At 33.1% G+C, this 15,374-nt stretch overlaps 1 protein-coding gene and 1 non-coding gene across 3 annotated transcripts in view; both read right to left on the bottom strand.

The window, feature by feature from the left end:
• IPO7 (importin 7) overlaps positions 1-15,374 on the bottom strand; it is a 47,841-nt gene that overhangs the window by 12,800 nt on the left and 19,667 nt on the right. For both annotated transcript variants that reach the window (XM_067749946.1, XM_067749945.1), the window contains exons 5-15: positions 12,649-12,805; positions 10,770-10,859; positions 8,485-8,579; positions 8,279-8,363; positions 6,329-6,463; positions 5,582-5,681; positions 4,745-4,821; positions 4,241-4,357; positions 1,433-1,522; positions 853-1,018; positions 499-659 (exon numbers count right to left, since the gene is read on the bottom strand). In XM_067749946.1, the coding sequence (XP_067606047.1) occupies positions 499-659; positions 853-1,018; positions 1,433-1,522; positions 4,241-4,357; positions 4,745-4,821; positions 5,582-5,681; positions 6,329-6,463; positions 8,279-8,363; positions 8,485-8,579; positions 10,770-10,859; positions 12,649-12,805 (1,273 nt within the window). The remainder of the gene's footprint in view (positions 1-498; positions 660-852; positions 1,019-1,432; positions 1,523-4,240; positions 4,358-4,744; positions 4,822-5,581; positions 5,682-6,328; positions 6,464-8,278; positions 8,364-8,484; positions 8,580-10,769; positions 10,860-12,648; positions 12,806-15,374) is intronic.
• LOC137231344 (small nucleolar RNA SNORA23) lies at positions 1,105-1,288 on the bottom strand. The gene has a single exon (XR_010946469.1). It is a non-coding gene; the product is annotated as a small nucleolar RNA SNORA23 (small nucleolar RNA).

Below are 15,374 nucleotides of genomic sequence, written 5' to 3' on the forward strand. Positions count from 1 at the left end.
AGAATATGAATGGATAATTGTTGGGTACATGTCCATATTTTCTATTACCCTTAAATAATTTATGTTGTTAATTCTCAGAAGTTCAGGGCTATGTACAATAGACAAAGGTCAACTACGAAATAACTATTTACACAAATTTCACTTTAAAAATCTATTTGTAACGATTATCTCTATCTTTCAGTTGGTCCAAAGCAATCCAGGAAACCACACAAACAAGGCAGTCATGATGCAATGTGAGTACAAGTAAACAGCTCTGCACTGTAGAGGCATACAGCTCAGGTGTGAATCCCAGACCCACCCCTCCTAATTTGGGCAAATTACTTAAACTTCTTATACCTCACATATTCTCTCAGTATAGGAATATTCCTCATAGGATTGTGTGAGAATTAAATGAGTTAAAATATATATCAAGAGCTTAGAATGGTGCCTGACATACAGAAGCTCTGTGAAAATACTGTAATCTAAGTAATGCATAAATGACTGGTTCAAATAACATACCAAATGTTGTGTCATTTCTACTGCAATAGGAGTAACTTCTTCACTATACTCGCAGATCATTTTCTGAATTACATTGGTAAGATCATCATTTTCTGTTTCTCTTATAATATGAAGAAGAGCCTGCATGACAGGTCTGATGAATGGTGTGATGTATTCTTTAGCTGTAAGAGACAGAGAAAAAAACTTTTGGCCAAAACAGCTAAAACTCCTTAAAACCTGACACAATATATACCAAAGAGTAAACAAGAAATCGTTTCAAATAAAAAGGAAGACAATGTATCACGTTTCTACGATTATGCCTTGTACAATTATGCGTAAGCACATTGCACTATTTTTGAGATACAAATCCTTTACCTTTCTCTTGATTGCTGATCAGCACTTGAAGTGCAATGGCAGCTTCCACTTTAACAGGCATTTCCCTATCATCAATCAGACATCTTCGTGTCAGCTCTAGGGCTGTTTGCAGGTTCTGGTCACTTTTGAACTTCACTTCACAAAAATAGTGAAGGACCCAGCAAGCCTTTTTAAAAAAAAAAAATGCAGTGAGTTACTGTAGGTATATTACATTAAATTCCACCATGTGACAATATCTCTAGTGTCAAAGTGCTATGTGTGGGAATTTGGAGGCTGGCCAGTGGTAGATATGTCCAAAGACACAACACTCGACCAGTACTATGATCCCAACTTACTCTTTGGCTACATGATGTTTGTGTGGATAGCAAGACCTGAATGCAAAACACAGACAGACACTGCTATCAGACACAGATGAAAACTATGCACACATTATGAGCAGCCATTTAAAGACTTATACGAAAGTCTAGAATAAAACATGGCTTTAAAGTGAACATTTAAAAGTTTCCATATAAAAGTCCACACAAGCAGTTATTCATTACAAGACATAAAATGTATAAATCAATACAGCTTTAAAACATACCCTCGCTCTCATGTAGCCTAGTTCACTGCTGAAGAGAGGGAATACATGATTCTGCAACATATATTCCATCTGATCTTTGTAGATCTTTTTCTGTAAAAATAAAGTTCCAAATACAATCATCTCAAATGCCAGATACACAAGTTTTAAAAATGACTACTGATGTCAAAACATACATTTATTCTGGAATTTTGAACCACAAGATCCACATCCATTTTCTTATTCTCGAACGTTACTATCAAAAATCACTGGGTACATTTTTTTAGTCCTTTTACATCATTTGTTTAGAAAGCAATTATGCCAAATCTTAACATCAATGGTGTTTAAGTAATGGGAAGAGTGGTTAATTTTATTCCTTAGCTTATTAAACGTTTTTTGTTACAAAACTATTTATATAAACAGTTATATTAACTATAAAATGTTAATATAAAACTATTATAGTGAAAGAACCTCTCTGGAAAGGTTCTAAATGAACAATACAACATAGATTGAGAAATATCCTGCTCTCAGGGTAATAATCTGGATATCTAAAGATACTCCTGTAAATCTTAAAATAGGATATTTTCTAAATGGTAACAAGTTTTTAAGAAGAGTTCCTTGAATTGCATATTAGGATCAACATTAAAAATTGACAACACTTTAAAAAACGAAAGTGACTAACGAGACATGATAACTAAATGCAACGTGGGATTCTGGACTGGATCAGGGACCAAACAACAAAGGACATTAGTGGGAAATCTTATCAAATGTGAAAGGGGTCTGCAGATTAGTTAATAGTATCATATCAATATTAATTTCCTGGTTTTGAGAATTGCGGCATGGCTATCTAATATGTTAACATTAGAAAAAGTTGGGTGAAGAGTAATGGGAACTATTTTTGCAAATTTTCTCTAAGTATAAAGTTTAAAAATATAAAGTTAAAACAAAAACCTGAATGTGAGAACTCACTCAAGATTCCCAGACACAACAAATAACCAAGTAATTTACCCTTTATAAACGAAGAGAAGAATGGGTGGACAGATATAGAAAAGCTGAAAGATACACAAAATATACCCATAAATTAATGGTGATGAATTCAGTGGAGCATCATATGCAGCAAGGTTTCTGGGAGTAGGATGAACTGTTGTCTAAATATTTACTTACACTTTGAAATAGTTATTTATTAACTTTAAAGTGAAAACAAATTTCAGATCTTATGAAGTCAGACGAAATGTGTACAATTAAGGTGAGGTTTCTAAACATACATCTAATCCAGTCAGCCATTCTTTACCAGAAAATGTGTGCCACAAAAGCATGATATTCCTAGGCTGTAAAGGGATATATTCAAGCTTACAAACTTCCTTAAAGATCAATTTTCTGAGAAGAAAAAAAGACTACTTTACAATTGTCTTGCAACATGAAAAGAAGATAACTCATATGCAAAAAGAATTACCTTCAGCTCAAGCAACAGCAAAAAAGTATAGAGGACATTATTTCAAAATCAAATTACATGTGTACTTCAAAGGACATCAGCAAGAAAGTAAAAAGATAATCCACAGAATGGCAGAAAATACTTGCAAACCACAAACAGTTGATCTTTGAATAACGAGGGGGTTGGGGTGCTGACACTCTGCGCAGTTGAAAATCTGCATTTAATTTGCAATTTGACCTGCATATCTGTCATTCCGCATCTGCAGATTCAACCAACTGCAGATCATGTAGTTCTGTAGTATTTATTGTTGGAAAAAAATCCACGTGTTAAGTGGACCCAAAAACAGTTCAAACCTGTGTTGTTGAAAGGTCAACTGTATATGAAAAGTTTCTAGTATTTAGAATATATAAAGAACTCTAACAATTCAACAATAAAAAGACAAAAAACCCAATATAAAAATCGACAAAAAATTTGAATAGAAATTTCTCCAAAGAAGATATACAGTGGATAATAAGCATATAAAAAGATTCCCAACATCATTAGCTATTAGGGAAATGTAAACCACAATGAGAGTACCATTTGACACCAACTGGAATGGCTGTAATTTAAAAAGACAGATAATAAGAAGTGTTGATGAGGACATAGAAACTGGAACCCTCACACACTGCTAATGAATATATAAAATGGTACAGCCACTTTGGAAAACAGTCTAGCAGTTTCTCAAAATATGACCAGCAATTTGACTCCTAGGTATGTATTACCCAAGAGAAATGAAAATGTATGTCCATAAAAAAATGTGTACAGAAATGTTCATAGCTCCATTGTTAATAATAACCCAAAAGTAGAAACAAATGTCCACTTACTGATGAATGGATAAATAAAATGCAGCGTATCAATACAATGGAATATTATCTGGCAATAAAGAAAGAATGAAGACTGACACATGCTGTAACATGGACGAACTCAGAAAATATGATAAGTCAAAGAAGCCACTCAGAAAGGACCACATGTTTTATCATTCCATTTATATGAAATGCCCAGAATACACAAATCCACAGAGGAGACAAAAAGTAGATTAGGGCTAGGGCTGAGAGATTTGGGAGAAAATGGGGAGTGATTGATAAAAGGGTTTCTTTTGGGGATGATGAAAATGCTTTGGAATTAGAGTTGACGGTTGCACAGCTCCTTGAATATACGAAAAACCACGTAACTGTACACTTTAAATGGGCAAACCATATGGTATGTGAATTGTACCTCAATTCTGTTTTATCTCAACTGCTGTCATTAAAACTAACTGTGCTTGTGCATGCATGCACGCGTGCACATGCACACGCGCGCGCGCGCACACACACACACACACACACACACACACACACACACACACACACACACACAAGTACCTTCAGAAGTATTTCAGCTAAAGAGCCAATCATATGTAGGGCTCCATCTTTTTTTCGAGGATCAGCATTTGGTTCTGTAAGAATCTGGTAGCAAAATCCCATAGTCTTTTGTAGTACCTAGATTAAAAGAGAAAAGTATGCTTTACTGGATATCCAAACAACCCTTTTAAAACACTGACAACAAAATGACCTATACGGCTACCATTAAAAACTAAATGTTCGGGATTAGCAGATGCAAACTATTATATACAGAATGAATAAACAACAAGGTCCTACTGTAGAGCACAGGGAAATCTATTCAATATCCTGTGATAAATTATAGTGGAAAAGAATATGAAAAAGAATGTATGTATATGTGTAACTGAATCACTATGCTGTACAGCAGAAATTACCACTGTAAATCAACTACACTCAATAAAATAAATTAAAAAAAAAAAACGAAGTGTATATCTGAACATATTTTAAGTATTAAAGCAAAAGTTATCCACATATTAAATAACCTACCTCTTTCCTCTTACTACAAGCTGTAAACAAAAGTGTCTGGGCAGCAGTGGTAGGAGAGATGAAATCCTCAAACACATCTAGAGAATAAATTTAAAATTAATACAGAAAACAGTAATTTCAATTTTTTCAACAAACATTTTAACATAATTTGCAAATGATGCTCTGTAACAACAAAAAAGGACCTTAAATTTTTGCTAAATCTTCACAGAAAACAAGCATGAAAACAAACCCAGATCCCCATATAACTTTGCAAAAGCCTAATTCCTTTTCTTTCCTGTACAAATTAAGTCTTAATCCATCAACTTCTCCCAATGATTATTTTCTTTCATACAAAACCCCACTACTGTGAGAATTTTCACAATGGGGTCACAACAGTACAAATGACTGAAAGTACATAAGATTTTGGTACAAAGAAGGACTAATACTCAACATTAGCCAAATTACAATTCTTTAGTCCCATGCAGACTCTAGCTTCCAGTATGCGTCGTCTCCATTTCCACACACATGATGACTGACGTGGAATCCAAAAGTATAGTTTAGACACTTAGTGTTTAAGCTGTAACCGTGAATTTCTAACAGATTTGGCATGTGCCAGAAGCATATCCAATAATCATAACTACTAACATTACTGTATTTGTTTCTGCTAAAAATGAAGATTATCATTCTCAAATGCCAAAACTAATGAATAGCTTCCTGAAAGTCTAAACAATGAATAAATTGCATTAAAACAACAGAAGGCTTTTCAGTTCCTAAGGTGAGGCCTTAATATTCAAAGTTTACTATATACAAATTTAACTACCGACATACTTTGTTTCTAAAAAAGTGAAAATTCGTTACCAAACTTCATGCGTATATATTCATAGGGGTCTTCTTGCCAAAGTTCCTCATCAGCATCTGTATAGCACATCAATGGAAAAATAACATCTTGGATAATGCCCTGCAATTTAAAAGTTAAGATAAGTCGGTCTTCAAATTTAAACTTTCAAATTTCCGTTAAGTGCTAAAACAAAAGTAACTCTCCAGTTTGTGTTTTAAAGCTTAACATCAAACTTCAGTAAAGCATTTAATGCATTCTCAGATCGACTATCAACGTACATATTCTTACCCTCTGTGCAACGAGTCATTGTAAGACATGTGTACATAGGTAGCAATTAAGTATTCCGAGAAAATGCAATATGAAATTTTAGTCCATCAAACCCTACAGTTCTAAATAAAGCAAATAAATTACATTGGAAATAGTACATAAGCAAATTAGCCTCAAAAGTAATTTGGTGAAATAGTCCTTTGCCTATTCCAAATTACATGATGTTAGCTAATCATGTTAAACTATAATCATGATCCAACAGTAAGAACTTAAAAGCAAATTTTAAGATAACAGTTTCAGATTAAAAAATAATCTGAATATCCACAATATACCTTTTATAAAGTTTGTCAGGATGTTGCATCATTTTCCTAATGTACAATTACCAGAACTAGACTAAGTAACATAGGTCAACAAAAAAAATGCACTTTTTCAAACTTTTGGTAATTAATGTTATTTCTATTACATTTTCTAGAAAAATAGTTCAGATAGAAAATTATTACTTGTATATGAGGCTTCAGATTCTTCCAAGTGAGAGCATGAGAAACTCCTTGATTAATATAATTTAATGTCTGTTGTAAAACTCGAGGAGCCATATATTGCTTCTCCTTGTACTGATACAACACTTTCAATAAAACCTTTGAAAAAAAAATTTTGATCAAAAAATAAAGTTTAAATAGAAAGTTTAACCACTTACAAGCTAGCAAAAACATCTGACACTTCTTACCCAGGTCATTATCATAAAATAACCACCATATTCTTTTTAAAAGAAAGTAATTTTTTAAATTATGTATTGGAGAACCATATTTATTCCCAAAGTATTTAAAATAAACAAACTGAAGTAACACTGTGTGTCAAAGGACTAGTTTCTGATTAAGTATAAAAAGAAGAGAAAACCATATGCTACTTGTGGAACATACCACAATATTCTGAGACAGCACTATATTGTTAAAATCAGCTTCTAGGCAAATCCTACCCAAACCATTCACCTACTTATTTAACGTCTGCCAAGAGTTCTAATTTAACTTGATACTTGAGAATAGCAGTTGTCAAAATATGGTCCACAGACCTCTCAGAAGGTCTGACAGGTCAAAACTATTTTCATAATAATGCTAAAACATTATGTGACCTTTTTACTGTGTTGACATTTGCATCGATGGTACAAAAGCAGTGATGGTAAAACTTCAGGTTCCTAACATGAATTAAAGGAGTGGCACTAAAGTGTACTAGCAGTCATCATATTCTTTACAGCCACATAATCGCAGAATAAACTTTCCTTAGGAATGTCCTTAGTGAACCAGAAATATAAATATTAATAAATGGGAAGTATACATATAGCACTTCTGCTACATACCAAAGTACGATGGTTGGAAGAAAAGCTGAAATAGTAGCTTTTCCCACCAAATATTATCATAAGCATGAAAGAAAAACTGATAGACAAATTATGATTATTTAGACTTTTGTGTGTGGCAGATTTTTTTCTCAAAAATGAACAAAATGAGCCTCTCCAAGGAAACTGACAATATGTTACTGGTGTTAAAATTTGAGCTTTCAAGCAAAACTAGAATTCTCAAAATCTTACATCCACTACTTAGATCCACCTGACAGCTTTCCAATATTTAAAGACAGTTATGAGATCAATGGTGATATTAATGACTGTAATTTTTTAAAACTACATAAGGAAATCTATAAACATTTAGAAAATCGGCATAGACTCAATAAGTCAATATTTTCCAATGACCAGGGCAGTATGTTATAAAATCATATATGGATAAAAGACCCATTCAAAGTGCAATGGATGTTAATATAACAGAAGATGAAATGTTTATTGTTACAGTTTCAAACTCTAAATTACAATTAACCTTTAAGAAAATACCATTGTCAAATGTTGGTGTGATATCAAAAATTTCCCCAATTATATGAAAAGTATATTAAAAGTCTTTCCTTTTCCAACTTCTTATCTTTGAGACCAAATTATCTTTATTTACTTCCATTAAAACAAATTGAAATAGAATGAATACCGAGGTAGACGGGTATACAGCTGCCTTTTATTAAGGCAGACATTAAAGTAGTAAAAATGTGTAACAATGCCATTTCCTCCTGCTAAAAATTTTTCATTTTGGAAAACAATTATTTTTAACAAAAACATGTATTCTGTTAATATGTAATAGGTTTGTTATTTTTAATAACTTAATACCATTAAATTTAGTTTCAATTTTTAATACAGTACATATCACAAGGTATAACCCCCATAAATGGAAGCTTGTCGATGTTCTCAATAATTTAAGAGTGTAAGGAGGTACTGAGACCATAACATTTGAGAACTACTACAGTGTTCAAAATGTTAAAGACTGCTACATGCAATCTTTGAATGCCAAAGAAACTAGAAATAAGCAAGACAAATTAACATAATAGTGTCATGTTTCTACTTGGAAAAATTATCTTAGACTTACCTGTTGGACACCAACAGCAAATGCCTTCAGAAATACTTCAGCAAATTCATTATACTCCTTGGAAACATTGCCAGGGCTTCCATATCTAAAAGAACATTCAAATGCCCATCATGTCTTCATAATGCTTTATATCAGCACTTATAAAAAAAAAAAACAAATTCTTGAAAAAAATAAACTCAAATTATCATATATTGAGAAATGTGTACCTTTCAAAAAGCCTTGCTAAGATATGTAAAGCCCACTTCTTACATTTCCACCATGGTAACTCAGGTCTATCATCTTCTTCAACTTGAAGTGTTTCCTTTAAAGAGACATTTATTTAATGATAGACAATACAATCTAAAAGGAATAGTGTGAGTTCAGAACAGACTCACAGAAACATGAATCCTCCTCCAATGATGGCCTTTCATAATAAAAGGCTAGAACAGGAAAAGTATTAACCCTTATTTAAATATAAGAGGCACTTCACTTCACTACTTAGTTACAAAGGACATGCTTTCTCAAAGTCTTATAAAAGTTTAAACTCAAACATTTTAGTCAAGATCCAAATAATATAAATCAAAGTCATGGCAAGTAGCTTAAACTAGTATAGTTCAAATCAAAAGGGCATGAAAAATTTCATTTTAGAAATCCAGTTTCAAAAATATTAGTATACATACATAAATATGTATGTATGAGAATGTTCATTTACAAAACCATTTGTAGCAGAAAAAAACTGCCAAGAACTAAACATTCATTAACAAGGGGATGTTTAATTATGCAACATCCATTAAGAGAATGAATTGGTTCATTATATATTGACCTAAGACATCCATGACATATTTTTAAGTTAAGACAGAGAAATGAGACTGTGGAACAACCAAAACTCCCATACACTGCCAGTGAGAGCGGTGGTACAACCACTTTGGAAGTTATTTATAAAGTTAAACATATACATTCATAGCAGCCTTATTTGTAATCTTAAAATCTTAAAACCACCCAGATGTCCATCAACTTGTAAATAAATAAACTGTAGTACATTCATACAATGGGGTACTACTTGTCAATAAAAAAGAACAAACTACCATAGCACAACATGAATATATCGTAATATTAAGCAAAAGAAGGTAGATACAAAAAATTACCTTTTTATTAGATTTTAGAATAGGTGAAGTTAATCTATGGTGCCAGAAATGAGAATGGTGATGGTAGGGATGACCAGACCCAGCCACCAGCAAACATTCTAGGTGATGGTTACTCTGGTGAATATGACTCTCATAACCCACTGAACTGTTTACTTACATGTGCATGTTCATGATTACAAATTATACCAAAAAAGGTGCAGAATGTAAGTATGAAAACTCTTAAAGCTGTATTTTATACCTATTAAACGTGTACAGAAAATAACACATCAAACTAGTTTCCCATGGAACGCAAGAAACGTCCTATTTATTTCTTCTGCATTTTTTTTAAATAAAAATTTGAGCAATAAACTACAAAACAGGAGGCTGGTCTCACTTATCTCACTAATAAAATTATGTTGGATAAATTACACAACCCTTCCATGTCTCTGTTTAAAATAAATTCAGAAGGAATTATTTTGAGGATTAAATAAGCAAAGTATATAAAAGTACTTAAAACACACTAGGGATTCAGGCATTGTAAATTTCCTACCTCTCTAGAAAACTAGATAGTAAAGAAAAATTGTGGTTATTTTAAAAATCGTTATTATATGTGAAAAAAATAACATAGTTGGACAACTCTGTATGTACTACTGGAAACCGCTGAATTGTACACTTTAAAATTGTAAATTTTACGGTATTTGAGTTATAGCTCTATGAAGTTGTTATTTAAAAAGCAAGTAATATAACTAACTACAAAGTTTGACCAACTTGTAAATCAAGTTCTACCCCTGTTCATGCATGTCTAACAAATTATTAGCCTAAAATCCAACTATAGGCTCTTTGTTCCTTTTTGAGAAATAATTGATATTGTTATTAGTTTATAAACATAATGATTTGACATATGTACATACTGTGAAATGACTACCACAGTTAAGTTTTAGAAGATGGTGAAAAGGTACAAACTTCCCGTTGTAAGATAAGTAAGTCCTGGGGATGTAATGTAAACACGGTGTCTATAGTTAAAAATACTATACTGTTTATCTGAAGGTTGCTAAGAGAATAGATCTTAAAAGTTCTCACCACAAGAAAAAAAATTTCTAACTATGTCAGGTGACATATGTTATGAACTCAATTAAAAGCTGAAGAAACAGAATTAGGATGGAATAAACAAAGATATAATACAAGCACTTAATAATATACAAAATAACCCTTTACAATTTTTCACTTAATATATTCACATATGTAAACAAATGGTGTCTCTATCTAGAAAAATCTGCCTCACAAATAATATAAATTCACAAAGAATGTTTTAGGAAATATCAGTTAAAATTCTCAAAAGGTAACTAAATATTTAAGCTTAGTGATATAAGAAATACACAGAGACTTACATTAGGTACATCCCTGTTCACAACAGTCTTTAAAATTTCTATCCATTCTGTCAGGTTCTGTTGGTTTATCAGCTCCAGTGGTAGTGTATACTAAATTAAAATCAAGAATCAATATTTTAAAATCCTTACAAAAGAAAATCCAACTTCCTTTTACTCTTCACAAAACCTACAAAAAGTACTTCATTCAGTCCACATTTCCTCTTTCAGTACATAGGCAAATTTCTCATCTGGCTGATTCGGTTAGTTATGTACAATGGTGAACTGTGGCACCGATAGTGGGCATCCTTGTCTTATTCCCAAATTACTGGGAATGTATCTGATTTTCACCATGAGGTATATTTATTGTGATTTCTAGTGAACTTTTTTTTTTTTTTTTTTTGCGGTACGCGGGCCTCTCACTGTTGTGGCCTCTCCCGTTCCAGAGCACAGGCTCCGGACATGCAGGCTCAGTGGCCGTGGCTCTCGGGCCTAGCCGCTCTGCGGCATGTGGGATCCTCCCGGACCGGGGCACAAACTCATGTCCCCTGCCATCGGCAGGCAGACTCTCAATCCCTACGCCACCAGGGAAGCCCTCTAGTGAACATTTTTTATCAAGGTAAGGAAATTTCTATTCCAGGATTCTTAAGTATTTTTGTTTTGTTTTGTTTTGTTTTAAAGCAGAAATGGTTATTAAATTTTATCAAATACTTTATCTGGCATCCTTAAAGATTGTTTACAGGTCTCTCTTTTCGTGTAATATAAAAGTTAATCACAAAAACTGGTTTTTTACTCTTGATCCATTCCTGTGTTCCTGGGATAAATCACATCACTTAATAGGCTCACAACATCAATATCCTATTTAGGATTTTAGGACCTCTATTTTCACAAATGAGACAGTACTATATTTTGATTTCAAGGTATGCTAGTCTCAAAAAATTAGTTGGGTCCTATGCCCTAGAATAATTTATAAAAAGAACTTATTTTTATAATCTAGAAGTTGTGATCCTACCAGTTAGAGGGAAAAACAATTAAAAAACAGTACATTGTCTATCCAAATCATTTTTTAAAAAATTATATAAGAAGCAGCCATTAGAAAGATATTAGATTATCTTTAAAGATCTAGCAAGGGCATGAAAAATCCAACCAAACAATGGAGTGAGTCAGTTATAATAATCTTAGTGGAAATAAAGTCACAGGTCTATTTAAATGAGATTTAAAAAAAAATAAGTAATGGCATGAATTGAACCAAAGGTCCTGGTGGATGAGATGAATCTTTCTTTGGCTATGTGGCACAAAAAGAGCCAGAATTTTAATCCAAATCAAAAACTCTGTTTCATAAGTAATTATAGTCCACTGAGACTATAGACACAACCATTTCTTTAGTGAGATCTTTTATCCCAGGAAGATTTAGAACAATATACAAAGATAATAAGGCCCATTACAGTGTGCCAGTCAAGCCCACAGTATTAGTATTTTTGTATCAAGCTTAGGAATAGGTTTTGTAATTACTGCAACAATCTATGCATATTTGGCATAACAGAGCACACGTTAGATGTAAACTCTAATCCAGTAAACTGATTTTCAGACTTGTGAATTCTTAAGGTGAAAGACATAAGAAAATTTTACTAATTTTGTAAATAGTATTAGATGGTTTAAGAGAACTTAAGATTGCCCACTTATAAATTAAGATTTATTAGAGCTATTTGTGTATTTGGCAAAGTATGCTTGGTTAGACTTTAATGTATTTGTAATTTTGGCAATTTATATTTGACTAGCAATTTACCCACTTAATGTAGATTTTCAAGTGAAATTATTATTCAGATGCTGAAATTCTTTATCATTGTTTAAGGTGGCAAATGATAGACTGACTTTACATATAAAAACTACTTTATAAAATTACCTGAACAAGAGCATAGAAGATCTTGAAAATCTGTTTCTGGATGAGGACAGATTGATCAGACTGATCAGAAAGAAGCTGGATAAAACGGTCCTTTAGAACTGGCAGGAAATGTTGCATTGCTGCTACCAATGGACTCCGTTCCTCTGGTTTCTTATACCTTTGGGTAGGAATACAAACTAATTCTGTGAGAATTTATTCACAATTATATATATACATATAGATAGATAGGTAGGTAGATAAATATATATACACATATCTATTATATATATATATTTATATATTATATAATGAAATATAAATTTAAACTACTTGTCTGTTCATACAAATATAAGCAAATACTTTCTAAGCAATTTTATATTCCTAGAAAGAAGAACCTACTATGGAATCAAACCACAGGCAAAAAGCAACTTGAAAAAAACCTCAAATAATAGTATCTAAAATTTACTGAGCATTTATTATGAGGTAAATAATCTTCAAGGCCCCATTAGTATTCTCACTTCTATAGTTGAGGAAACTGAGGGACAGAGAATTTAAGTATCTTTCCCAGTACAGACATCTAGGTATGAACCTCAGCAGATTCAGGATCTGCCCTTTAACCACCTCACTATGCCATCTGTAACTGTGAATACTGATACAATTGAGGAGCTACAACAATTTGGCTTTTAAACATTAGCAGCTGATCAATATAAAATTGATTACATATAACCATCCTTAAGTAATTTACATACAAAGTGCATTAAGGCAGAAGTGGCATCTATAAAGCAGAAAATATTCTATTTCTAAAAGCACTATAAATCAGAAGTTCTTTGGTAACCTTTTGGCAACAAAACCTGACCTCAACAGGCTATTTATGATCTCTATTTATCCCATCTAGAGTGAATATTCACATATTTTATATCAGATATAATAATAATATGTTTGATCCCTGGGTACTGGTACATAGGAGTGTATTATGTGAACCTTGTTACCTTCCTAAAATCTGAAAAATCCTAAATTCTGAATCACATTTTGCTCCAAGGATACGAGTGAAGAATAGCTAATTGAGACATTCCCCCATATAGATTCCTTAGCATTTTAACAGTATTGTTAAAAAGTCTGTTGGCTTTTTTTTTTTTTAATTTTTAAATAATTGATTTTCCCTACCAGACTCCAGTTTTATCTACCGGTAGCCTTTTTGAGGGGAGAAAATGTATCTAAGAATGGAGTATCTTAGCACAGTTTTAAAAGGTAGACACTCTTAAAAGACTGGATTGTTTTTTCCTACTGGGAGAAATGAGAAGCAAAGTAAATTGCCAAGAATAAAAAACACCAAGAGAAATGGTCACGCTAATAATGACTGAGATTATTAAACAATTAACTGACAGACTTCTAAATATTATTTAATGTGCTGAGAAATTACACTTAGCATACACTTTAAAAGGTTACCTGTACATTTCTTTGAGTCAATAAAGCAATAACAATTTACAAAAGGAAGCCATTTGCACTCTCCAATCTGATTAGACAAACTATATTAATTACTGACAATATTATCTTTTAACAATAAAGGTGAGGACTATATTATATTATGCACCTCTCTCCATTATCCAACCCAGGTGATCACCCACATTAAGAGGGCTTGAATACCCATTCCATGTTAGATATTATTCTCTCCTACCTCCTTCTCTACACTGAGTAGTAGACTGGAAGTTGGGTGGTACCATATCCAAACTAATGGGTATGAAAGTAATTTACGCAAGGAAACAAATATTATTTCATACAACCTGAAAGTTCCTGAAAGCGTGAAAATGTGACACTAATAAAAGCCTAGGGAGTGATCAAGATGGTGGAGGAGTAGGATGTGGAGCTCACCTCCTCCCACCAATAAAAGTCTACTACCACAAGGCTGCAGTGTGTCAAACTGGTGAACCATACTCACAGGAATCCTCAAATACTAGCCCATCACTGTTCTGTTAAAAAAAAGTCAACGGTTCATCATGTAAAAGATCACATACAAATCCCCCATCATGGCATTCAAAACCCTCTTTTAACACAGTCCCAATTTACCAATTCAAAATGATCCCCCTCTACCACCAAAAAAAAAAAGAAGACAAAATGATCCCCGATTTCAACAGAAGTTATCCATACCATTTAGTCGTCTCCTCACTACCCACTAAAGACAGTGTCACATTTCCACCTCTGTACCTTTCTTTCTTTGCTCATACTATTCCATGTGGTGTGAGATGCATTCCTCTTCAAATGTTCCTTCTATGCTCCTTCACCTGACAAGCATTTCCTGAGGATCTATGCTCCTGAAGGCCATCACAACTTCCAATTTCTCCATGAATTTTCTTAGAACTGCTTCAGTCCACACAGATCCCTTGTGAACACGCTGTGCTCCACAATCGAACACTAGCTGAAAATGAACTGTAATTCCAACACTGTAGCAGCCTATGTCTCCCATTTTAAAAATCCCTGTCATACTCTCTCCTGCTAAGATTAAGGACAGGAGAGACAAACCTCCTCCATGACAATGACAGCTTATTACTGTTATTCTCTCTCAGTTTAGTCACTCACTTACCAGAACTACAACTGGCACTCTGACAGAGGTTGGAGCAACAGCTGGAACATTCCTTAGCAGGAAGATGGGTAGCTGGTGGGAACACAAGAAAACACCAGTACCAATGCTGTAAATGGTTTATTTCTCTCCTGCTCAGAACAAAAGCAGCAGTTCATCAGCTACTTTGAGT

This window comes from Pseudorca crassidens, chromosome 9, assembly GCF_039906515.1.
Source record: "Pseudorca crassidens isolate mPseCra1 chromosome 9, mPseCra1.hap1, whole genome shotgun sequence".
Classification (NCBI taxonomy): domain Eukaryota; kingdom Metazoa; phylum Chordata; class Mammalia; order Artiodactyla; family Delphinidae; genus Pseudorca; species Pseudorca crassidens.